At 39.3% G+C, this 24,607-nt stretch overlaps 1 protein-coding gene across 3 annotated transcripts in view; it reads right to left on the reverse strand.

The window, feature by feature from the left end:
- Positions 1 to 1,799: 1,799 nt before the first annotated feature.
- Positions 1,800 to 24,607, reverse strand: part of grin1b (glutamate receptor, ionotropic, N-methyl D-aspartate 1b) — a 33,879-nt gene continuing 11,071 nt past the window's right edge. Inside the window, exons 6-21 of one of the 3 annotated variants that reach the window (XM_063017724.1) lie at positions 22,174 to 22,295; positions 20,033 to 20,207; positions 18,641 to 18,785; positions 18,467 to 18,553; positions 18,251 to 18,386; positions 16,938 to 17,065; positions 16,565 to 16,729; positions 15,693 to 15,811; positions 14,292 to 14,404; positions 14,010 to 14,158; positions 12,998 to 13,155; positions 11,824 to 11,985; positions 11,607 to 11,716; positions 11,321 to 11,466; positions 6,140 to 6,250; positions 1,800 to 2,253 (exon numbers count right to left, since the gene is read on the reverse strand). In XM_063017724.1, coding sequence (XP_062873794.1) covers positions 2,188 to 2,253; positions 6,140 to 6,250; positions 11,321 to 11,466; positions 11,607 to 11,716; positions 11,824 to 11,985; positions 12,998 to 13,155; positions 14,010 to 14,158; positions 14,292 to 14,404; positions 15,693 to 15,811; positions 16,565 to 16,729; positions 16,938 to 17,065; positions 18,251 to 18,386; positions 18,467 to 18,553; positions 18,641 to 18,785; positions 20,033 to 20,207; positions 22,174 to 22,295 — 2,092 coding nt within the window. In that variant the 3' untranslated portion in view covers positions 1,800 to 2,187. Of the gene's footprint in view, positions 2,254 to 6,139; positions 6,251 to 10,091; positions 10,533 to 11,320; positions 11,467 to 11,606; positions 11,717 to 11,823; positions 11,986 to 12,997; positions 13,156 to 14,009; positions 14,159 to 14,291; positions 14,405 to 15,692; positions 15,812 to 16,564; positions 16,730 to 16,937; positions 17,066 to 18,250; positions 18,387 to 18,466; positions 18,554 to 18,640; positions 18,786 to 20,032; positions 20,208 to 22,173; positions 22,296 to 24,607 lie in introns of those variants that run through there. The other 2 variants (XM_063017723.1, XM_063017722.1) reach the window with 2 other exon arrangements.

Consider the following 24,607-nt stretch of genomic DNA (forward strand, 5'->3'; position numbering starts at 1 on the left):
CACCCAAGACCTCTTTTCATAAACTGTGATGCAAATGAATAGTAAAAGCCGGTATTGTTAATATGTACAAGATATAAAAACCAATTTAGAGTAAATCCTGAATTATTTTATTTGGCTATATAGTACAGTATAGTGGAATCATATTGTTTTACCTTGGTTAACTAACCGGCATTTGGGTTCATTCTTATAATATCACAGGTGCTGGGCTTCACCTGGCACCTCCATGGCAAGGTACATGTTACCCTGTCATCAATTTCCTGGTAAGCCACAGTTATCTGACAAAAAATATGCATACTTCAAATGTCAGTTTGCATCTGATATTTTATTGGCATGTAAGAGTATATTAGTTTATACATTTTTAACATATAAGAAATAATTTTTTTATCTCACAGAGTTGAAATGGCCTTGAAAAGCACATTTGGTGGTAGAACAATGAGACCTCAGTGTATCTATATGAAAATAACTATAGTCCTAGATATACAGAAAATCACAATGTGTGTACAACAGTGCACTGGACAGGCTACATAGCTTTGTTCAAGGTCTGTTCTTGTTATGTAAACAGGTATTCCACAAACAATGCTTTTTCACCATGATCACCGAAAATACTGTAAAATACTGTTTTACATGATAACATGTATTTATCCAAAGCTTAAGCTCATTTTTACAATTCCTAAACTGTTCAAAGCTTTACAAGAATGTTTGCCCTGGAGCCAAGATTTGACCAGCAGTGCATTTAGTTCAAGTTTGGCAATCCAAGAACAATTTTGGCAGCATACAGAGATCAACATGATACGGCAGCATCTTATAATGTTTAGAGGGGGAAACTTTATATTCCCAGGTTTACAAAATTATTCTGTTACAGTCCATAATTCGTTTGTGACATCTGACATCAATTATCAAAGCCCTCGTAATGATTGTTTTATATAGGATAAGTGCTGTACAGAGTATTATTATTATTCATATGTACTATTGCAAGCCACAGAATAGGACCACCACACTTTATTTTTAACCATTTAGCTCAGAAAGCAGAAGCTCATAAAGGAAAGATACAAAAGTGTACTTATATTATTGTATTTTGCAAAGAAAATACAGCATTGATTACCTCACAATATATTTGATCTGAAACTTACTCTATGGGTAGCAGAAGGAGGAATGCTACCAGCATTATTTAATGGTACAGAAATTATTACAGGATGTTTCAAGCAGGAATATGAAAAAAATCAAAGAGCTCCTCTCAAAACAGCTTGTAATAAGAGCTGTATTATTATTTTTACACCACTTTAAGAGTTTCTTTCATTTGTTTTGAGTCTCAATGCTGGATTGTTCGATTAGAAATTGCTACATTTTGCATCTTTCTATTGGAAACTCCTTTAACGCTCATAGATCTATGTATTATTATTTAAAAAAGACTGGAGCTGGCAAAAATCCATTACAAACTGAGAAATAGATAAAACAAAATAGATAAAATCCACAGTTTTGTTGTCGTTATAAAGGCAGTGGAGAAAGCAAACTGAACAATGCAGGATACAACAAAGTGCAACAAAGACCTGAAGTTACTCACGGCACAGTAGTGCTTATTCTACCCTACATATCTGTTGCCTAGTTTCCTAATAAACTAACAAATAACAAGCAGATATATTTTATCTACAGTATACTAAATGTCCCCACAAATGAAAACCATGAAATAAATCAGTGCTGTTACTGGCTACATATCTATTTGTGGGAGGTAGAAAAGCAAACAGCATGTAATGAACCTAATCCTGTGTGTCTAGATAAGCTGAACTAACATTTTATCCTTATAATAACTTAGCATGTCTACATGTATATTAAAATAACTATTTTAATAATGATCATTTATGCATGCTCTGAAAATGAGAACAGCAAGCTAAAACAATTGGGCTTTGTCTGGGGTAGAGGGAGGATGTAATACAACCCTTTTTCATGTTGTATGTTTGTGTTTTAGGCTTATCTGGAGAGGCCTGGGGATGAGTACAGATTGTACATGTTGTGTTGTCTTTGTGTTTTTCGCTTATATAAAGAAATGTTGAGACAGACGGTGGCACAGCAGCTAGGAATCAGCAGGTCTGGCATGGTTTCAGTCCAACCCTCCCAACCATGTCCTTCATTTTAAGTCCACCAAGTCTCCTTTCATTATCTGTGATACTCTATCTTCCTTTCACACTCACTTCACACCACTGTGCTCACTGAAGGGTCAGACAGGTTAAGCTGGCCGGCGATGTCTGTCGGATATGGCTACAAATAAAAGGGACACAAAAAAAACAATGACAGTAACAGTCATTTTTATGGGGATGTACTTGTTTCACTTTTATTCATTAGTTTGTCATAAGTGAGGCAAACTCACCCACCACAGGCTGCGTCTAACTCAGAGTGACTAAATGTCAAAAGCATTAAAATCATTTTCAGTTCCAGTCAAAAGTTTACATACGCTTGGGGCTGAATGATAAACCATTTCGTCATTCAGTCCTAGTGGCATTTTAAAGCAGTGCATTTACTGCATCAGCTTTTTTTGGAGATTAGAGAAAACTGCAACTTTCGGAAGCCAACAAGAATATGATCAGAGGTGAGGTGAAGACCGATGATGTTGAGCAGTACCCAGTACTCAGAAATGAGTTCCATACAGCCTGTGGATAATAATTTACCTGACCAGGATGTATGATCACCAAGGTAACTGCTAATAAAATAGCAGAGCTGCAGCACTGAACACTGAAATTCCATAAAACTGTGTGACCCGCTGTAAATTTTACACCTCAGTAGTGCAGAATAAAACTGAAATTGTACATCTGTTAATAAATGATCTACAGATCATTATACAAACTGGTGTCAGTCAGGACTACTTCCAAACTTTATTTTATTAACTTGTTTTTTTTGTATTGTATGCTGCATAGTGCAATTTCACCTTAGCTTCAGCTCATGGACGATTTTCCAACCCCATCACCCACACAGCATCATAGTCAGATTTGTTGGTGTAAGGTGTCATAAGACACAACTAAAACTCCTCCCAACTATATATAAACCCGTAATTTTCTTCTCTCCTACTTGATAAATGCTCAACCCACCTCCCACATCTCTTCATATTTTTGTTTTTCAACATAAATAAATAAAAATGAAGGGACTGTCTTCCCAGCACCCTAAACTCCAGTCCAACACTCTCATAGTTCTTCTTACTTCCCTTCCAGTCTACAGTTAAAGGTTTGGCCTGCAGTCAATAAATGTTCTTACTATAAAATGAAGTATTTGCTTCACCACTGGCATCCAAACATTCAGTTTATTTTATCTGTCTATTAAACACAGTTCTGTTTGTGATCATCCAGCTGTTAGAACATAGAAATGAGAGGGTTGATTGGAAAGAGGGCTTTACTTTTACAGCACTGTTCTTTGAGGGTGTCAAGATGAAGCAGCTACTGAAAATAAATGATTGTTTTATGTTATAATTTCTACATTTTATTTGCATTGTGAATGAGGGTGCTATCTCATGCATGTTTGTATCCTCCTTGGTTTCTGGTCAAAATACCTTACTAGACAATTTTGGGCACAGCAGCTTGTGGTGATGATGGTTGGCCTCACTGACAGCAGTGTTATACAGTAGTACAAGCATTCTTAATCACAGCCTACAGCGCCACCTGTCTACAGACAGGTACACAGCACAAATCTATATCTACAACAACCACAGGAGTCATGCTGGTCGAGATGTGGCGTTGACACCGACATTTACAATCCAGTGAAATTACAGTTACATTCCATTTATATCAAAACACACTGATATAAAAGAAAAAGATGATTAGGACTGAGATGGTTTATAAAGACAGTTTATAGTTTTATGTTTTGAGCTCTGATTTTTAAGTCCCAGAATTGTGTAGTTTATATGAATCTGTCCTTTGTTTGAAATAACCTAACTGGGAGATAGCTAGTTTGCCTTAATTGGCTGAGCTTTCCACCCAGATGCAAATAATGTGATGTTTTAGTGTGAGACAGAAAAAATACTTTGTAGGACTTTACGGTTTGTGTCAAATGTTTTAAAAGAACACTTTTTAAAGCATTTGTCAACCCTCTCCATCAAGCACATCTGTAGCAAATGAGTGATTACCATAACAAATAATGTTTCCCTGTCCCGAAAAATAAATATGTCGATTAAAATTAATTACAGTAATCTTGGTTTAATAGTTCATTCAGATTTTGCCAATGTTATCGGCCTCCAATCTATACGTATATGTTGTCATATGTTTTTACTCACTCACTCACTTTATAAACCACTTATCCAGTTAAGGTTGTGGGGCGGGGGCGGGTGCTGGAGCCTATCCTATCCCAGCTTTTCAATAGGCGCAAGACACACAGTAACACCCTGGACAGGGCACCAGTCCATCGCAGGGCAGACACACATACAAACACCCATTCACTTATAAGGCAATTCAGTGTATCCAGTTAACCTGACTGCATGTTTTTGGACAGTGGGAGGAAACCGGAGCACCCAGAGAAAACCCACGCAGACATGGGGAGAACATGCAAACTCTGCACAGAAAGGACCCGGACCGCCACACTTGGGGATCGAACCCAGGACCTTCTTGCTGTGAGGCGACAGTGCTACCCACTGAGCCACCGTGCCACAACCATTTGTTTTTATCTTTTTTTAATGTTAATGGCTACAAGTCTTCATATTTGCTGTAAGACTCATGCAGTGGGGTCAGATCTTATGCTACATCTAATCAAACTCATGCATTATTACATAAAAAACAACACATTTAAACCAAATATTACAAACAGTTTGGCTGACTCTTTAGTCTAAAATGTACATTTCTGGGATGTCCCATTCCCTGGTTTCGAGCTAACATGTATTTAACAGTCTGAATAGTACAGCCTGCTTGGTCAGCTGGTGTCTGCTTGCTAACTGGGAAAAATATAATAGGTGCCAATCCAGCCTCCTGACTGACTGCAAACCATGTCATCTTTTTATGGAATAATTTACACTTTGTCTGGAAGTGTGATATAAAATCCCATGTGAGTACACTGATGTTTTTGCTTTCTTTCTGTAGAGGGAAATAAATTGAGTTTTGTCTATGGTAATCAACCATGCTACAGATTGGTTAGGTATAAACTAAATGAGGACCCAGATTAATTGAAAATGCTGGAGTAATTCCTAAAAGGCAAAACTAATGCAACAAAAAAAACCTCTGGGACACCAACAGCATGAGAAGGATCGTACCTAAAACTGAAAAGTCTGTCACCTGAAATGAAAAAGAGTGAGCAGTAATATACCGCGGCATTAAAGTAGAAGCATGATGTTCTTTAATATGAGCTCTGGAAAGCTTTGAACCTGCATTAGGATTAAAAAACTAGAGAGGCGCTGATGAAAATGAAATCCTACAGGAAATTAAAATTTAATTTAGACCTGAAGATTCATCTGTGAACAAAAATGGAAGACGTACTAAAGTCAATAAGTCTGCAAAGAAACACCTGAAGGTTAACCTTAAACAGGGTGATTAATAATAAAACAGAGCTGCTAAGGAAATAGCCATGGTTATATTAAATGTTAATTTTTTTTTTGTTTCTTTAGCTGATTAACCGTGCACTATGTAAAGTGGAGAGGAAATGGAATAGTTATGAATGACCGACCACAAAAAAATGGGATAATAGGGTTGAAAAAACATTAAAATGCACATTAAGACTGAGCAGTGAAGAGAAGAACAAGGCACACATATAAAGAACAAAATTAAAATAATGTAAGAGCATCAACTTAAAGTCCCATCCAGGTTAGGCGTGGTAGAAATTCCAGCACGGGCATTACAAGACACACTAGCTTGCCCCCTACCAGAGAGGTCATAACCCCTAAAACCCCCCAAATTCAGCCCTAAGTCCTAAACCCTACAACTAAGTGTCTACGTCCCTGATTGGGCTTTCCCAGATAAATGTCTGGATGGAGCACTGATGGCTGACTGACAGACATGTGGCCATGAGCGCAACTCCATGTGTGAGGGTGGAGAGAGTCTGAGATGAGACGTCGTTTGGAGAGGAGAAGTAAAGTGACAGGAATATAGGGAGCCAGAAATACAGTGGATAGGGGAGAAGAAAGATAGAAAGCAAGAAAATAGAAGTAGAGGGCAGGTGTCATTTCTTAACTCCTTACCGTGTCTTTGGAGGACCTACGTCTCTTGATGTTGGAGGCCAGGTTGGTACTGATGGACCTAAAAGAGGCTTTCTTTTTGGGGTCGGGCTCTGCTCTACCACTTTTCCTATCCTAAAATAAATATACAGTATATGTAGAACAATTATTGCCGTTCTCTGGAGGACAGAGTGTGGTTTATCTCCAACCATAACCACCCATCTACCTTTAACACTACTATTAACACTATTCTCCTTCTGCTAGGCATGCTGACTCTTTTTGCTATTAGCTGTAATCATCAAATGGAAAGGCTACAGTCAACATTCCATCTTCTATTCATTTGTCATCTCCGTCCTGGCTTTTAATCTCAATAGTGCAGTCATGCACCTTCAGGCATCTACAGGGAAAATAAACTGTACACTGGAAAGCACTAAGATGAGACACATGACGAGAAATGTACAACCTTTTTCTATATTTTGACTTTATATATCAAGTCATAACAAAACATCACTTGGTCTTAAAAGGGTGTAGAAAAATATGTCATATATATATACGTATATATACAAGTTTATAAGTCTCCTATAGCTAGGCTACCTGAAATGAAGTCTGGAAATTATTCTAAAGACTTCTTTAAGTGTTTATTCAAGTTCAAGAAAGTAAACATTATGCTTTGTCTTTAGTCAGGTTTCTGCTATACATTGCCATTATTATGTTACTGGTGCAAACCCAGCTTTGTTTTCCTGTTGGATCATGACCAGCACAAATTGTCTTCAGGTTTTATGTGCACTTTTGGCATGTCAGGGTGTAGTAAATTACAGTCTCTCACACTTGTGTGGAAGAAAAGGTTAGACAAAGCCCAAGTACAGAACACCAATAAATTAACATTGGCAGACCACCCTTCAGGCCGCACTGTATAACCAGCAGCACCCTTCGGCCAATATATTGCTGTCAGTTTGCAAATAAGAGGTTTTTTTCTTGGCTACCATTCCAAAAATACCTTAACTGCCCTGACATTAACATTTCACATTCTATTAAATGCCTGCAGCTCTATACGGGTGTGTTATGGTCTTTAATTTTTAAACTTTCTGACCTGTGTGGGTTGCTCACTTTTGGAGAGTTGAACAAGTCTTAATGAACCATTTTACTGTGCGATGATGAAATCATCATACCCTCGTCTAAAATCACTTGTCATAACATAGTACACGAAGCTCAAATGATCTGGACCACCAAACTGCCAAAAACTCTGCTTTTATAGAAATGACCACACCTTCAAATAATCTATAATGTAGGTTGCCTTGTTAACTGCTATAAGCTAAAGCACTAAAGCTGTAATAACTGTTTTACATATGGCAATTGCATGTCGACTGGTTCTTTATGATTGGTTTAGTCAAAAGATTGTTACACCATGGTATCCAATATGTAGTTGTTTTACCCAAAGTAAATGTCTGAACCTGTAGAAGGTGGAAATGTGTTTTGTTATGTCTTGTTAGATAAAATTCCAGCAATGAAAGGTGTACTCTCTGTTTCTCATCACTGCTCTTGTTTCAGTCTACTCATCAAATTTCTGAAATCTTAAAGAGAAGACGACTACCAAGAATGGCATAATAAAACTTACATCTATGCCCATTTTTATTTCATATTTTGCAATGGAAAGCAAAAAGCATCAGCAAAGGAAATGAGCAAAATGAAAGCAATCAAGACACAAATAAGCAGCTTTTTGTTTGTTTATAAAAGGTAGGAGTGGTTCAACTGTTTTATGGGAAAAAAAGATGTACAACAAATCCAGAAATTGAAACAAAAGCATTACAAGATCCTTTACATTATACCCAGGGTTAAGTATAATGGCTGAGAGGGCCAACGAGGGGTGTGAGAGCTTATATAAAAAGGGATGGGATCATACTGGGAAGAAGTGAGCATGACTTCAACCGGAGAACATGCAGCACATGAAACCAAAAAAAGAAAATGCAAAATGAATGACATGACAGTTGACCTTTTCCAGAACCGTCCTTTTTAAAGTTCGAACAGACCCTGTTATACTCTAGTAGACTCTTGCTTCCACCAAAGTGAACGAGAACTAATTGATTGCACTTTATTTTACTAGATAATTTTTCAATGATTTACTCTCAGCTATTGGTTATATACAATTGCATGAATGACATTGGTTTACTAATTTTGTGCCATCCCTTTAGTAAGATGACAGAATCCTGTAAAATAAAGTGCATTTTAAAATACTTCTACATCACAATTTTTAATTGTAAGAGTATTTTTAACCTTGACAGATGGTTCAATATTTCATAGGCTCTTCACAACAAGATTGCTCCATCACAATTCACTACAGAAATTAAACACCATACCCTTTCAACCAAGAAATATATTTTTCAATTTGTTATTCGAGGCATCTATCCTTTCATCCACTGCGTCTGACACCCCTCTGATGAGCCAGTGTCTCAGAGCCAGATATTCAGCTCAGAGTGGATGAATCTTCCATCTGCACCTGGTATTCTCTGTTTGAAGTGCAAATGCCAGGGGCAGAACCGAGCAGGCATACATTCAGTGTGATGGGAGCAGTATTGTTAGCTCATAGCGTACAGACCGTAGAATGAGCATTATACCTTTGATGGCATGTCTGGCTGTCTTTTTGTGGACAGATCTTTTCGCCCAAAAATCACCATCTGTTTCATGTAATGTACCGTTTCTGATTATATGGTTACACATTTATGTAAACAAGTTATCTGCATATAATTATATACTACTTTTGTTTTTGCTGTTGTTGTTTTTTTTATCGTCCAATAAAAGAACAGAAGAAATAACAAATAAATCGATCTAATTACACATTCTCATGAACGCTGGCTCTGGGTCTCAATGTGGGTAGATTGTGTGGGCCTGGTAACCATGCCACCGTGTTGTCTTTTGACACCAGTAGGCGTAAAGAGGCTTAGGGCTAAAACGTCTCTGATGTGAGTTAGAAAAACACAAACATTGCTTAGTTATTTATTTGTAAAGGAACTCAAAAAAATTTGCTTTGCAGATTTTTAAACAATTATGTTTTTTAATTCAGTTCTATATTTATTGTTTTTGTTATCATGTTCTCAAGGCTCTTAACCTTTAATTGCTTAGACTGTAAGTCGCTTTGGATAAAAGCGTCTGCTAAATGCCGTAAATGTCATTATCCACAATAATATAGAAGGTTTTGATTTAACCTTCTCCTGTTTTTGAATGCCAAGTGTTTTTCCAATGTTTAAAAAGTGACCATTTCAAATGGGCAGGCAGTGTGGGTGCCACACAGCACCTGAGTTCCAACTTTATATTCAGTCTTTGACATATTACATATTCTCATCATCTTTATGCATGGGATTCAATCACCAAACAGACCCTAGATTTAATCCTTTGAAATTTCCAGTTTGGTCAAATAAGCATTGATTAATGCCATTTACTCTCTACTAGTTATGCTAAGTAACAAATTGCTGTTCTCAAAATTACCACTCGTAGAAGGGCACCTAACCAGCCTACTTTCAATGTGTAAGCTCACATTGAAAAACACAAGTACTGTAAGCATTTTTATTTAAACTGCCAGATGGCTGTGACATACAGTTGGTCTTTAGATATTCTGACTGATGCATAAATAGTTGCAACAACCCAGCAATTTGAAAACAGACATTACTGAGTCATTATCAATCTATAATGAGCCAGAGCCAGTGAGTACTACTTTTTAAAATAGTGTAAGAGTTTAGTGTATTTGTCATTAAATGACTTCAGATCTGTCAATTCATTTGCTACCTTGGTTATTTGTTGCCTGTTTGACTTCATTTCCCTTGAAAACAAACCACTCTGACTTAGTTTTGTTTCTCCTTGACTGTGCGCACCACTTAAACCACTTAGCAGGAAATGTTTAAATGTAAAATGCAATTGTTTAATATAAAACATTTTAATATGAAAACAACAGTTTAAAATGTATCCTTAATGTGGACAACATCTTAGTTCTTAAAAGCCTGTATGTTCTGTTCTGAAACTGAATACTGTAGTGTCCACATTGTACTTACACAGAGGCACAGCTGAGCCTTTAGTCTGAGAAGGGCAGCACATGCTGAGTTTTACCAGTACCTTTGCTGTGGTGTAGGCCAGTGACCCAGCATGTACAGAGTCAGAGGCCAGTGGTGGCAGAATGGTGATCTGAACACTGGTAGGAAGAGCCTCTGATTCCTGCCGGATCCCCACCGAGGCATTTAGCTAGCATAACCTTTCAAATAAAGAACTTCCCAGCATGCAACTGCTCTACTCTGCTATGGCATCACAGCCGTGTGTGTGTGTGTGTGTACACAAGTTACTGTGCTTGGTGGAGATTTAGGGCAACATAAATGGGAGGTCTCTTCATGACGCCCAGTGGAAGACAGAGAAGGAATTGATCCTCAGCACACATCTGAAATGAACCACTGCATATCATCACGTATTAACTGTTGTAAATGCACTGCACATACATATAGTTATAATTTAAATAAACAATGATAATGTGTCTAATGCTGTACTGCTTATATTATACAGCTGGCTTGAATATTAAGCCTTTGAAATATTTTTACATTTCATTTTTTTATATATTCACATTTCATATAAATTATAATTTACTAAAAATAATATTAAGAGTCCATTCTAAATCCTGGTGCCAACATGGATTGCTAAAGTATTAATCTCCTGATAATTACATGACTCATCACCTTGCTAACTTGGTGATGAGAAATGTATAGATTATCTAATAGTAATTACCCCAGCAGGATTAAAGCTAAGTTAAATAGTACAGATAAATATATAAAACCTGCTCTTCATTTCAGAAAGCATCAATCTATAAAGCTAGAAAATGACCAATACACATCTGGAATGGCTGAATCTGTGCTTCTCAATTAAATGGACCAAACATAAACCCAAATAGGCCCAAATCATTCCCTCATTTTTTGCAAAATTTAAAAAGCGTATCAAAAAAGATTATGACTAAGAGGGATGTATAAATGAGAACATTTTCTTTCATGTTCTTCTTTCCTGGAAAAGTCTCATAAATAATGTCTGATTTGTAGTTGAATTTATTTCACTATTACTCATGGATGAACTATCACTGAAAGAAATGTAACATTTGTCTTCATGTACCTGTAGGTGTGTACCCAGCTAAAGACCCGTGTAGACCTCTGTGCTGTAAAATGAACTAAGGATTGGTCCTACCTGCAGGTTCTTCCTCCAAACATTAACTGCTGCGAAGGCCAGCTGCATCTGCTTCCTGCGAGCATCTTTGTGTCTCTTGTAAGCAATTTCAATGAAGATGAGGAAGATCCCGGCAACAATGCCGCCAGCCACCAACATAAACACGCCTGTGAAATGAATGTTGCAACATCTCAATATTAAAAAAGTCAAAAACTATTATGATCTTGATTGATGTGCAAGATTAGATCCTATTTTAAGATGCTGCAACAGATAAACCTCATTGCAATCTATGAGATGTGCTTCATACCTGCCATATTCTCAAAGGTGAGTGTGGCTGGGGCATTGCTCCTAGAGTCACACTCCTGGTACCTCACCCAGGTTTTATCAAGGTCCTCCATGAAACCATTCTCATGGGAGCTGTTAAATCACAGAACACAGACATGAATTTGGTACTTCAAAAACACCAAAAAGCCCACAAGATAAATAAAAATGGTAATGGAATTGATCTCAGTCCCTGCGGATACCTGAGAATAGCCAGTGAAACATTTTGCTTCCATGGGCTGTCTTTACGCATCCCAATACCAAAGCCTGAACGGAAGAATAGTTCTCCGGTGGTGACCAGGTCACATTTTTGCGAGGCTTCAAACTCCAGCACAGCTGAATCCCAGATAAAAGCATGGAGTTTGCTAAAGTAAGAACAGAAGAGTGTAGAGGAAATAATAAACAATAAAAGCAGGGGTCAGTTGTAGCTGTTTTAAAACAGTAAATTCAAGCCAGCAGAAATATTTGATTCATTGTTTACTTTAAAACAAACCCTAAAGGATATGCAATGCCGGGATGCTAGAGAAAGAGGGGAAGCTTTCAGGATTTTATAGCCATCTATTTTTTTTATTACAAGGAGGTTGTAGTGACATCTGTGGAGAAGGCAATGTTGTGGTTTCCATCTTTAAAATGAATGTTTTTTTTATTGCTGGTGTTTGGTTTAATAAGCATCAAGGTCTTAGCCATAAATTGAACACTGGGGTGGACCAAACTACTGGAGGTTCCCCTGCCATTTATGTTTATTTATAATTTTTACATCACTATATTGTGGGGATGACATTCTAGGCATATCTGAACATTGAGGGTACATGTCGTCATCGGTAAGCATTGACACAAGTGGATGCACTTTTTTTATTTCTGCCCTATTTTTGCCCAAATTATTTAATGCCGCTTCACATCTGCTAACAGAACTTTCCCTAATGACTAACCTTGGGGGTTAAGGGCTATCATGTTCTACCATTGGGTCACGTAAAGCCAGCTACTGAATGTGTAAGTGTAATGCAATTAATGAAATTCTTTTAATTGCTTTTTACTACACTGTGTGGAACAACACAGTCATTTATAAGGTTTCTTTTTCGATGTACTCCCCACCCTGCATTGTGTTTTGAATCAATATGGGCTCTATAGAGTAAAAGTAAGCACTGCCTTCTGTTTGTTTGGACTGGGAGTGTGTCACCTATCACACTGAATCACACAGATGTATTGTATGTACTCCTTTGCGGTCTTATTAATCTCTCTGATTAACTCGGTTTAGAAACACCCTGACACTTTGTATTAACAAACCTGTTTTATTCATGCTATATAACAAGGCAAAGAAGTCAACAGAGAAATGCAAACACCACAAATGTCTGAGCCTAATGGATGTATTTGACTGACCCGTCTCGCACAGCCTGGATGGCCTCAGCGGCGCTTTCGTAGTTGTGCTTTTCCATGTGGCGGTACATGGTGCTCAGCTCAACCTGGCGCCGGAAGTAAATGTCCACAGAGCTCTGCTTCACCGTGGCGTAGATGAACTTATCTGATGGGTTTCGCAGCTGCAAGACAATAGCACAGCAGGCGCCATCTTGTTAAGCTGCACTGGCATGACTTCATGCATAATCAGCTGAAGTGATTCGTTTGACAGGAATGTGTTATTTAAATGAACATATTTATTATGGTGAAATCATAAATAGCAAAATTTTACAACAGTGTAAAAAAATCAAAACCAAAACTGTAGCCGCATTCATGACACATTAGAAGGGATTTGGTCTCTATAACACTGCAGCTCTGCACTCATGACACACTGAGCCCCATCTACACACAAGTCAAGTCAATTTTATTTGTATAGTGTTTTTCACACTAGACATTGTCTCAAAGCCACTTTACAGGACCAATAGACCAAAACCCCCCCGTTGAGCAAGCTGAGGGCGACAGTGGCAAGGAAAAACCTTGAGAGGAACCAGACTCAGCAGGGACTCCCATCCTCCTTGGGTGGGGATAACACTGCATAACACTGCAACAACCCCCCATGGGTGTGACAAGCAGAAATTAAGGGTGTACACACGTTAAAGGTGAAGAAGCGCAGCTCAAAAAATGAGAAAAACCCAAAGTTTTAATTACATGTGAACTTCTACTGAACTCTATGCTATAGTGCCCTTTTGATATTTCTATTCAAATACTAAATGTCATTTCTGCTGGGTAGGTTTCTCACAAAATTAAAAAGACATCTAAAAATACACTGAAAAAATGAAGATTCTTGTGTTCTTGATGTACTTAATTACCCGTTTTTAAATACCACATCATGTAAAGAAAATTACCCTTTTTTCAATAACACATCTTGTAAAGCATGAGATTTAAACACAGTGCATATTAAGAATCGTTTTTGTTCTGTCTCAGGAGATAATCTCACCCTAGGGTCGTTGATGCCGGTAATGCGCTCCTCAGGCCGATCCAGCACTAGGAAGGCTGCCAAATTGGCAGTATAAGATGCAACTATAATCATAGCAAAACCAGCCCACACCATTCCTAAAATCCTCGCCGAAAAGCTCCGTGGGGCACCTGTGAATAAAAACAGAACAAGACGGAAGTCAAAAGAGCACAGAGTGGAGTGTATGCCTGCTTCAGAATCGATAAACCGATCGAGTATTCTCATTAGATAGTCTGAGTAAGTAATTCTCTTTGCGGTCGGTACCTTCTCCGATACCGGAGTTCAGGAGCACTCCCCAGGAGAACCACATAGCGGAGGATAAGGTGAGGGCATCTTCTTCTTCCTCCTCACTATTTACTTTAAACCTTCCAAATGGGCTAGGGAAGAAAACATATTCCAACTACAGTTAATCTGCACCAAAAAAGCAGCAGTCAGAACAAGTTCTCTTCTTAGACATTAATTTCTATTCCCTTCACATATCATTACCATGCTTTCACAAAACTCTGGAAATGGAATTTAAGGGAATATGTTAATATTTTCAATTCAGTCTACATGCGCTGCTTCTGTAGTGTATGACCCCTTACCATAGACAGCCATGAACCAAAAAATCTGTATGCTTCTTGTACAGAGGCGTAACTAAACATGTTGACCCAAAACTGGTTTAAATAGAAACCACATACATATTTTATCACAGAAACAAAACAAACTGAGATAAATAAAAACAAACAAAATTGTGTTCACATAAAATATTTTTTTTTTTTGTGCAATTTATTGCAAGGTTTTTTTTTTTTTTTTTTTTTGCATTTGACTCCCCTTTTCTACCAATTTTAGCATATTCAATCCGCTGCTGGGGACCCCACTGGTATCCAAGAAGAGTGTGTCTTGACTGACACACACTCCCTCCGATGTGTGTGCGCAGTCCTACCAATCTTATTCACCCACACTACGGTGGATTCGCGCGAGAGGTCGGCTTTGCTTACGGAGAGTCACGCCCCAATCTCTGTGCTCCTCCACTTTCTGTACAGGTGCCCTGGGCAACCAAGGTTCTTACACAGCATTGATAACCCGTCCCTTTAGTCCGGTCTTTCCCACCCAGCAGACTGGAGGCCAATTTTGTCTGCTGTAGGCATTAGCCAATTATTCCCAGGTGACCGGTAGCAGAGCCAAAATTCAAACCTGGGAGTTCAGAGTCTGGGTGCTGGTGTGCTAGCAGATTATCCTGTTGCGCCACCTGAGCACCCATGAAGCAAATTATTTTGAATGTTTTATTACTGTTTCCATAGTGCTCCCACAAAAAAAACATGATAGGGTTCGGCCAGTCAAGTGGTGTGACACAGCTGTTGTTGACTTTGTTTTTAGATCCTGAGTTAGCTAGCTTGCTAGAAACCAAATTAAATGTGTAGGTGAGTGAGGTAGACAACACAAATCCGAATGAAACTCTTGATTTTGGCCTGTAAATACTTTTCAAAAAGTTGATCTGCATTAACGGAGGTGAAAAACTGAATTAATCCACAAATTTAAACATCCACACACATAAGTTTAATACATCTAGCTTACTGGACCAGACTTAGACTTGTTGCTAACCTTTAAGTATTTGTAGATGAAATGCTAAGCATCGTGGAGGATTACAGGTTGAAATGATGTTGGTAATGAGATTTTTCTCACCTGAAGCGGTCTAATAGGTAGAGCATCACCGCCACAACATGGACCGATAGACCCACCAATAACCACAAAGTGCTCTGAAAGGGCTGCATGAACGAGTCCAGTGTACTGCGTGGTATTTCCTGCATTCAACAACATTACTCAAATTAGTTCTTAATCACAGCTCAGATACACACCACCCACACTGACAAATGTTCCACCATATGCAGCATCTACCAGGTTCTGTTAATAGATTTCAGTCTAAAGAACTAGCAATCAATTCCCAACAGTTTTACTCTTTAAATACACTCTGCTGAGGAATTCTAATTAACAGGACGAACTAGAACAAGCAGAACGTCAACCAGACTTTTCTCAGTGGAATTCTCTGCTAAATTAAATAAATTTTAATTCAATTTCTAACAAATTTGAAATACATTTGACCTACACTAAGAGCTTATTGACATTTTCTCTAGATTCTTTTTTCTTTATCTCCCGATTTAGTCATTTCCAATTCACGATTCTGAATCTGCTGTCACTTCACAACCCCCAAATGGAATCAAGGAGAACCAGATCACCACACACCCCCTCTGAAACGTGTCCACTCTGCAGCCGCTTCTTATCACCTACTAGTGTTGGGTTTCCACACAAAGCCATATTGAGTATGGAGAGTCACGCTAAGCTCCATGTGACCCCCCCTCATCCCCCCCCACACACAGGAGCCCAGACCAGACCTAAAGAATGCATATTTTATGCTTATGCAATCTAGTTTATATACCTTACTCTCACACTTACAGCCTGCAAAATATACCTTATGAAAATTACAAGTGCTAATTCTCATGAAATCATAATTCTCATCATTCATAATTATTTAAAAGTATTTTTCCTACAATAGGTACCTTTTTGACAAGGATCGTAAGCCCTTGGTACTTAAACGGTTTGGAGAACTCGATGTACTGGGCACGTTCATTGTTGATTGTGAGTGGAGCCACAATCATGTCTGCCAGGCCACCCAGGAGCTCTCCCATCATGCCGTTCCACTCCTTCTTGTTGCTGTTATTCACCTAATCACACAGGGGAAATCACACTCAGCATTATGCCATGCCTGAAGCGTTTACAGAACTGCAGGCCATTTGTAATTATACCTGTGAGCAATGGCTCTGCAACCTGTAAATGTCCAGATATTTTATGGCTCTCTAGTGAGTGACCTTGGAAAAAGATAAACCAGGAATTCAGGCCAAAACAAATCAATAAAGTGCAATGATAACTTACACGCTCCTGAGTGCCAAATTTCCCATCAGCCACCAGATGCACTTCATAGGTAAAGTTCATCGTCATTGCCAGCTTGATCAAAAGGTCAATGCAGAATCCATAGCAGCACTGAGGCACTATTGGACGACCTGCAAAAAAAACCCAGACACCATTCTGCTCTGATCCAACATTACAAACACACATCCTCACAAAATACACATGTACATCTTTACAGGTGCAACTTATTCCTTGTTTCCTTGTTGCTGATTTTGATTTTATCTGAATTAAAGTTGTTTCTTTTTTTAAATTTATTTGTGCATTTTCTCCCGATCGTGTTCGAGGAGGGTATATTTGCCTGCTCCACGCCCCCTCCACATATATTCGCCTGTGCGCAGTCCCTCGACCCCTTCTTTTTCACCTGCACATGAGCTCCTCCATTTCTGCACTCAGGCTCCTTGCACAACATTTGAAGACTCCACTCACTTTATTAGTCCACACTTTTTCCCACCCTGCAGACTCGATGGCCAATTTTGTCTGCTGTAGTTACTGTCAATTTGTGCCAGCTAGATGGCGCCCAGCTGACCGGTAGCAGAGCTGAGATCCAAACTGGGGTGTCCAGAATCTCAGCGCTGGTGTGCTAGCGGAATATGATTTCTATTCAAGTTAAATTGAAAATGCATCCAAAACATGGCTGAATGTGCCATCCTGGAGGAGCTGGGTTATCTGCACAACCTAAATGAGCTGCAGGTACCACATCATGCTACCAGTATTGACAAGGACACTAGCAAAACACAAAACTAGAGAAGGATCAGTCAGAAAGGATAAGAAGAGAGTAATTGTCTGTGGCCACCACCTGCAAAACCATTCCCTATTTGGTGGTCGTCTTGATGTTGCCTGTCCAGTGCACCTGTTGTCAATTTAATTTGCACCAAAACAGGTGAAATTGATTCACAATCACTTAACTTGACAGATTGATCCTTGAAGTTTATCTAACTTATATAATAGAATAGAATGCCTTTATTTGTCATATATACATATACAGATGTACAGTACAACTATATTCTTCCTTCGCATATCCCAGCTGGTTTGGAAAATGGGGTCAGAGCGCAGGGTCAGCCAGAGAGGTTTAAGGGCCTTGCTCAAGGGCTGCATGTCAGAGCTGGGATTTTAACTCACAACCTTTCATGTGATAGCCCAAAGCTCTACCCACTAGACCACCACTATCCCATTACTGTGATGATGAAATGTTTCCTTCTTTTTATTGAGCAGTGTATTTTCAATACAATACACATCAAACAAGCGTGTGTAAACAACATGCAACATTTATTTATTACCAGGAATGGTCTCATTTGGACCAGTGCAGATCACTTTTTTGATCAGGACTCCATTTACTGTGTACTCCTCCTTACATGTTCCATCCCTCAGAGTTGGCTTTACATACACGAATGGCTCTTGATGAATGGTGACAATCTGTCAGACATCAAAGGTAATTAGACCTGCTATAATAAATATAAGAGGAGTAGAAAAACTGTAAAGCTTTTATTTAACACCTTCAGTCTTGTTGACATTTGATATCCTCTTGGCTTTTCTGTCTCTCCTCCAGGCCAAATGATCTTCCTCTGAGTGTTCATCACAACCTGTAAGTCGATTCATTCAAGATTTAGCCAGAAGTTTAAATCAACTGCCCGGGACAATTTTTAAACATAGCAGTGATAATTCCATACTTGTGAGCCATTGTAGACGCCCACTTGGACAGACCGATTCTTCTGGTAGTTGAGGATGCTGTAGTGGGCGAACCTCCTGTCGCCGTCGTCATTAAACTCCACACGGCCTGTGAGGCCATCTGGATACTTCGATGACATCAAAACCCTAACACATTGGGGAGGATTAAACCAGAGATTGTAAAAACCCTTACCCCCTCTCACTGATTACATAAATGACACTGACATCCGAAAGTAATGGCTGGGATGACTGCATTAGGTGATGAAGTGATTTTTTGGGAGGCGAAAGGCCAAGAATGTGCTAATAATAGAGAAGGACAGAGAAGTATGTTAACTTAGCCAATTGTTGTTTGTGTAGGCGCCCAGCAAAATGTACATTTTTAACTGAAGCTAACTGTTTTGAAATTCAGCAATCAAATGAATTATCTCAGGTCACAGTCCCAACACACAGTTGTACAGCACATGGCCTCTTTGTGTTAGCTTTGTATTTCACACCCCTCTTGTCTCTACCTCCTCTCCCTGATTCGTCCTTGAGCTAGTCACCCTAGCTGTTTCCTTATTATCACACTAGTACACAGTGTATATAATTCTCTTGGTTTGCAGCCCTCCTTTTCAGTCATTATGATAGCTGGTTAGTCTGTTATGCTGTCAGTCTGTTATCCTGTAATATTGACATCCTTCCCTCCTGTTATGGTCATTGGTTAGAAATAGCCTAGCACAGCCTTTAGCATAGGTCGGTAGCTTTCCTGTTTCTAGTAGCTTATGGTCAGAGTAGTTTTGTTTAGGGATCTGTTGTGTTCAGCATCGCTTAATCTTTGTTCTGTCTTGTTCTGTCCTGCCTGTCATAGTCATTGTATGTCCTGACTCCATTACTCCTTGTTCTTGTGTTATCATTCTGCATTAGTCATTTGCTTTGTTCCTGTTCTGTTCTGTCTTGTCTCCTGTCAAAAAAACATGTATAGAACGTCTCTGCAAATGTATCCGCTCCAATTCCCCAGCCAAGCGTTACGACATGACTTCAGAATTATATAACATCACAGCAAATTATAACATCAAATTTTATAAAAAGTGAACTGTTCTCCAATAATCAGTTACTGTAACTGCATTACACCTGACGTAGGTAGAAAAATGTGCTGAATTGACTTCTGACTGTATTTCTGCATCAAATCATTCTTGCATCACTTTTAATTAATAACTTTATAGTAATTCCAGCAGATACCTCCAGGCTTGTTTGCACAAATCACAACCGGATTTTTTTTGTACATGTAAGCTGATTTTTTGCTTATTTTTAATTATCTGTATGAAAGCTCTTGGTGTTGTCCAGGCCAGTGGTAATATATGGAAATGTATGTGAGCAGATGTATAGTTCCAACAAGACTATTCAGAGTGCCTTACCTTTTGAAGAGTGGGCCAGTCTTCCAGATGTTTGTGTTGCCCACACAACCTCGAGGAGGCTCTGTGATGTTCTCCTTCTCAAAAAGCTCCTGGATAGACTGAGCAACCACCGCCACTGCATCGTAGATGTGTGCCGACTCGTTCTTGCCATTGATTAGTTGCAGGCCGAGCAAGCCTGCCCAGTTAACAATGAGACAATGTTAGGCAACATGTCACAGAGTTTAAAATTATCTAGGCAGGACAGAACAGTTAAAACCATTGCTATATAACTATATATATGTATAAAACAATTAAAACAGCAGAAGGTATTAAAGCAAATGGAAAACAACGCTAGAAGGCAGGGAATTCTTAAAGAGTAGGATGTGATCTTGTAATAAGAATCCACATCTGAAGAAAATTTATTCAAAAGTTGATTCTTAAATGTGAGGGCAAGCTGGGCTCCATCTTAAAGCTTTTTCACTAAATCGATATAATGGCTAACAAATCACACTAATCCACTATTGCAAAACAGCTACCAGTTTGAAAGGCTAACATGTGCTTCCTCAAAAACCTGCAGCTCTCACAGCATTTCTGGGTGGATTAATGTGAAAGAGGGTGAGCATTTGCTTTACTGGCATCTTATTTAATAACTTTTTTCTAGATGTTAGCTTATGTACTATGTGCTGCACCCTATATGATGTACAACATAGTATTAATTCTTTTATATATATATGTCTACTGTAATTATTATTTCCAAACTAATTTAGAAAGTTGGATTGCAACTAATACTAAAGATCATTTTTTGTTTAATCTTCTTGCCACTATTTTATCCTGGTCAGGGTTGTGATGGAACTGGTATCCCCAGAATCACTGGCACAATGCAGTAACACACCCTGGGCTTTCTGCAATCTATTGTCAGGCCTCAGCCGATCCCCCTCAGTCATAGCCAATAGCCGCCTAATAGCATTGCTGGGGATACAAACCCTGGATCCCAGTAGTGGGCTAGCGTAATTTTAAATTATAAAACTTAAATCTATAATTAAAATTATGAAATTTTACAACTTACTTGAGGGGTTGTTAATATGCTTGTTATTATAGCCTCTGTATAACCTATGTGTGGGATTATTTCACTGAATTATTTAACTTAATATGTTATTACATGGGGCGGCACAGTTGCTCGGTGGGTAGCACTGTCGAAACACAGTCCAAAAACATGCAGTCAGGCTTATTGGAGACACTGAATTGTCCTATAGGTGAATGGGTGTGTGTATGTGTGTCTGCCCTGTGATGGACTGGCACCCCATGCAGGGTGTTACTGTGTGCCTTGCACCCACTGAAAAGCTGGGATAGGCTCCAGCACCCCATCCCCCCCCAGGACCCTAATTGGATAAGCGCTTAAGAAAGTGAGTAAGTGAATAAAGCTAAACTAACATTTGCAATTTTGCTTGTACATAAGTGGTCACCTGCTGCATAGTGCCTACCTGTTTAAAATAGTAAATGTGCATTCCAAGCAGTCAAAAGCAGTACATTTTTTTAACCTACACAAAAAGCCCTGTAACTCTTACTACAGAGTGAATAGCTTTCAGATATGTCAGGGCACGGTTATGCTCTAATAGCAATAAGCCATAATTCTCTCAAACAGTTCTCCAGACATGTACTCTTGTTGCGAGAGCGAGTCTGGCCTTGAAAGACCAGAAAAGAGTCAGCATTAAGCACACTGATATGAAGATTACACTGATATGCAGATATGTGTAAAGAAACTGGGACAGAATAAAATTGTGGTGGTAGCTTACCATCATATTCACACTTCAAAGCGAAGGAAGCAAAGCACTTACAAATAAACTCAAACTGTAACAATGTATGCTCATTCAAACCAACATGGATTACCACAATTCTCTATAGCATCATTTGTAGCCTACTGAAAGAAAGGACACACACTTAAAGATGAGCACAACTCAAGCGTTAGACAGAGAGCACAGTACAATGAGCAGATCGTCACCGTGTTTATAACCTTTAAACATCTGCATGTTTAAACATTTAAACACACAAGTGCACCACACACAATGATTTGCTGATGTGGATTGCTTACTATAATCATATTGAAAGCATTAAGACACATCTATCACAGTCAGAAAGGCATGAAGTGATGGACCTGAACATACCGTCTGGAGCTTCTCTCAATGCTTTACCAGACATCTCTCTTTCTCCAACCAGCCACACGTATCCTGAGCCTGTCATATTGAGCTGCCGTGCTGCTTTGTAAATTGCTGCAGCCTCGTCTTCACTGTGATTGGACAGAGATTGAGAAATAAATGCCTCTGATATCAAGCTGACGACTGAGGCCGAAAGCGACTTCGCAGGATCACAGTTTGATTTTGTGAGAATCTCCTACTGATGCAAATGGAAGTCAGATGGTATCAGTGAAAAACACAGATGGTAAACGCACTGTTTCATAGTGTGAATGTGTATCAGCCAGATCACCAGCAATTTCAAGTGCTGTTTAGAATCATTAAAACAACAGGAAGAAAAGTAATAAAATATGTATCTATGAAATGATGGCAGTGTGATTTATTAGAACAAACATTATTTTTTTCTCTATTTATCACTGTAATACACTCATAATTGTATTATTTTACTACACTATGCAGTGGGGGTGTAACAAACTGATCAGCCGTGCTGGGGCAGTGGTCGGCATTGAGCTGGAATCTCTGGTGACTGTGGCTGAAAGAAGGACCCTAAGCAATCTTCACTTCATCATTGACAATGAGAACCACCCCCTGCACACAGTTATCATAAAACAGAGGAGTATGTTCAGTGACAGGCTGCTGTCACTAAGCTGCTCCACGGACAGACTAAAAAAGGTCCTTTGTCCCCAGAGCCATTATTCTCTATAACTCCAGCATTCGAGGACAGCGGGTGATAGCTAAGGACTGAGGGCCCTACATGTAGCCATGTATGTATGTGTATGTACATGTACAGGGGTTGGACAAAATAACTGAAACACCTGGTTTTAGACCACAATAATTTATTAGTATGGTGTAGGGCCTCCTTTTGCGGCCAATACAGCGTCAATTCGTCTTGGAAATGACATATACAAGTCCTGCACAGTGGTCAGAGGGATTTTAAGCCATTCTTCTTGCAGGATAGTGGCCAGGTCACTACGTGATGCTGGTGGAGGAAAACGTTTCCTGACTCGCGTCTCCAAAACACCCCAAAGTGGCTCAATAATATTTAGATCTGGTGACTGTGCAGGCCATGGGAGATGTTCAACTTCACTTTCATGTTCATCAAACCAATCTTTCACCAGTCTTGCTGTGTGTATTGGTGCATTGTCATCCTGATACACGGCACCGCCATTGGATGCACATGGTCCTCCAGAATGGTTCGGTAGTCCTTGGCAGTGACGCGCCCATCTAGCACAAGTATTGGGCCAAGGGAATGCCATGATATGGCAGCCCAAACCATCACTGATCCACCCCCATGCTTCACTCTGGGCATGCAACAGTCTGGGTGGTACGCTTCTTTGGGGCTTCTCCACACCGTAACTCTACCGGATGTGGGGAAAACAGTAAAGGTGGACTCATCAGAGAACAATACATGTTTCACATTGTCCACAGCCAAAGATTTGCGCTCCTTGCACCATTGAAACCGACGTTTGGCATTGGCACGAGTGACCAAAGGTTTGGCTATAGCAGCCCGGCCGTGTATACTGACCCTGTGGAGCTCCCGACGGACAGTTCTGGTGGAAACAGGAGAGTCGAGGTGCACATTTAATTCTGCCGTGATTTGGGCAGCCGTGGTTTTATGTTTTTTGGATACAATCCGGGTTAGCACCCGAACATCCCTTTCAGACAGCTTCCTCTTGCGTCCACAGTTAATCCTGTTGGATGTGGTTTGTCCTTCTTGGTGGTATGCTGACATTACCCTGGATACCGTGGCTCTTGATACATCACAAAGACTTGCTGTCTTGGTCACAGATGCGCCAGCAAGACGTGCACCAACAATTTGTCCTCTTTTGAACTCTGGTATGTCACCCATAATGTTGTGTGCATTGCAATATTTTGAGCAAAACTGTGCTCTTACCCTGCTAATTGAACCTTCACACTCTGCTCTTACTGGTGCAATGTGCAATTAATGAAGATTGGCCACCAGACTGGTCCAATTTAGCCATGAAACCTCCCACACTAAAATGACAGGTGTTTCAGTTATTTTGTCCAACCCCTGTATATATGTGTACTTAAGTATACTCATACATATGCGTATGTATCTATGTATATATAGATATAGCTATATTGGCCCAATTTAATTCACTGTGCAATACCCGTCACTTTATCACTTAATGCTATTTAATGTTTAATCTATATTTAATCTGTACCATATACTATCTATATAGTATGCTTGAGCAACCCCCTTCACCCTCAGACATGGCTAATTATTTCTGCCCATTCTTCCCATGGCACAGCAGTCTATTACGCTAGCCAACCACCGCTGACATTCGAACCCGGATCTCAGCGATATTGGGCAAGCATAAAAGACCACAGCGCCACAAAAAATCCTATTAATGATTACCGTCTGCACACAAATCAGTCATTGTTC

Source organism: Trichomycterus rosablanca, chromosome 21 (genome assembly GCF_030014385.1).
Source record: "Trichomycterus rosablanca isolate fTriRos1 chromosome 21, fTriRos1.hap1, whole genome shotgun sequence".
Lineage (NCBI taxonomy): Eukaryota > Metazoa > Chordata > Actinopteri > Siluriformes > Trichomycteridae > Trichomycterus > Trichomycterus rosablanca.